Source organism: Haliaeetus leucocephalus, unplaced genomic scaffold (assembly GCF_000737465.1).
Source record: "Haliaeetus leucocephalus isolate CR32 unplaced genomic scaffold, Haliaeetus_leucocephalus-4.0 Scaffold308, whole genome shotgun sequence".
NCBI classification, from domain to species: domain Eukaryota; kingdom Metazoa; phylum Chordata; class Aves; order Accipitriformes; family Accipitridae; genus Haliaeetus; species Haliaeetus leucocephalus.
The window spans coordinates 86,175-87,679 of NW_010972744.1; the positions used below are offsets into that span (position 1 = coordinate 86,175).

The 1,505-nt window shown below is 68.4% G+C and overlaps 1 protein-coding gene across 1 annotated transcript in view; it reads left to right on the forward strand.

Annotated features, from left to right (window-relative positions):
* The window catches only part of WRAP53 (WD repeat containing, antisense to TP53), a 2,247-nt gene extending 942 nt beyond the window's left edge, over nucleotides 1-1,305 (forward strand). The window contains exons 2-4 of the mRNA XM_010571173.1: nucleotides 20-135; nucleotides 228-371; nucleotides 512-1,305. Of these exons, the coding sequence (XP_010569475.1) occupies nucleotides 20-135; nucleotides 228-371; nucleotides 512-1,061 (810 nt within the window). The 3' untranslated portion in view covers nucleotides 1,062-1,305. The remainder of the gene's footprint in view (nucleotides 1-19; nucleotides 136-227; nucleotides 372-511) is intronic.
* The last annotated feature ends 200 nt before the right edge of the window (nucleotides 1,306-1,505 follow it).

The window sequence follows — 1,505 nt, forward strand, 5'->3', positions numbered from 1 at the left end:
AGGGCGTGTCCCACACTAGCCCCGCCCCCAGGACCACCACATCCTGTGCTGGGACCTGCGGTGCCCGGAGCGCCCCCTGCTGGCGCTGGAGCGCCGGGTGGGCACCAACCAGCGCGTGACCTTCGACCTCGACCCGTGAGTGACCCCCCCAGACACCTTTTTTTGGGGGGGGGGGTGTTACCCGCACACCTGGGTCCTGCTGACACCCCCCCTTTGTTCCTCCCCAGGACGGGGCGGTTCCTGGTGAGCGGTGACACAGACGGTTTCGTCACCGTTTGGGACACGTTGACCCCCCCGGGGACGGGGGACCCCCCCCTGCTGCCCCCCCACCTGCGCTTCCGCGCCCTCTGCGACTGCGTCAACGGTACCAGGTAACACCCGGACGCCGGGGTGTCCCCCCCCCCAGACCCCCCGGACACCTGGGTGTCCCCCCCCAGACACCTGGGTCCCCTGGGGTGTAGGTGGGGGTCACCCGGACACCTGGGTGTTGCCATGTCCCCCCCCGCCCCAGCCTGCACCCCGGGCTCCCGCTGTTGGCCACCGCCTCGGGGCAGCGGTTGTTCCCGGCGCCGTGGGACAGTGACGAGGAGGGGACGGATGAGGACGGGCCACCCCCGGGGGGGGACAATCGCCTACAGCTCTGGTGGTGGGGGCCTGACCCCCCCGGGGACGACGGTTGGGACGGTGGGACCGTGGATGCCGATTGTCACCCCTCTGGTGACAGAGAGGTCGTGTGTGGTGATTGTCACCCCCCTGGGGACAACGGGTGGGGCACCCCCGGGGACACAGGAACCGTACACGCCGACTGTCACCCTCTCGGGGACAGTGAGTGTCACCTGTCTGGCAACAATGGCTGGCACACCCTTGGGGACACCGGAACTGTGTATAATGACTGTGACACCCCCGGGGACACCGGCACTGGCCTCTCCATGTACACAGACTGTCACCCTCCTGGGGACACCGACTGTGACCCCCCTGGGGACACCGGCATCAACCACCCCACACGTGCCGATTGTCACCCTCTTGGGGACACCGACTGTGAGCCCCCCCAGGGACACTGACTGTCACCCCCGTGGGGATGACAGAGCCAGCCTGTCCATGGACGCCAATTGTCCCCCTCTCGGGGACACCGACTGTCACCCCCTGGGACCACCAGCACCCACCTCCTCGGGGGGGGGGGGCGGCAACCCCCCCCGGGGACACCGACACCCCCAGGGCCACCGGCTGTGACCTACAGGCCCCCCCGGGGTCCCCCCGGGTTGGTGTGACATGGTGGCCTTTGGGGGGGGTCGGGGGTCGTTTTTAGGGTGCTGTTGGGTCGGGAGGAGTTTTGGGGTGTCACGTGTGGGTCTGGTTGAGGGTTTGGGGGGGGTGTCTGGGGGGGTCGCAGTGTCCCTGTCCTCCCCCCGTCGTACTAAAGATTTTGTACCTGTCACCGGCTGTCACCGGTCTGTACTGTCACAGATGGGGGTGTGGAGCAGAGCTGCACCCCCATATACCCCCCC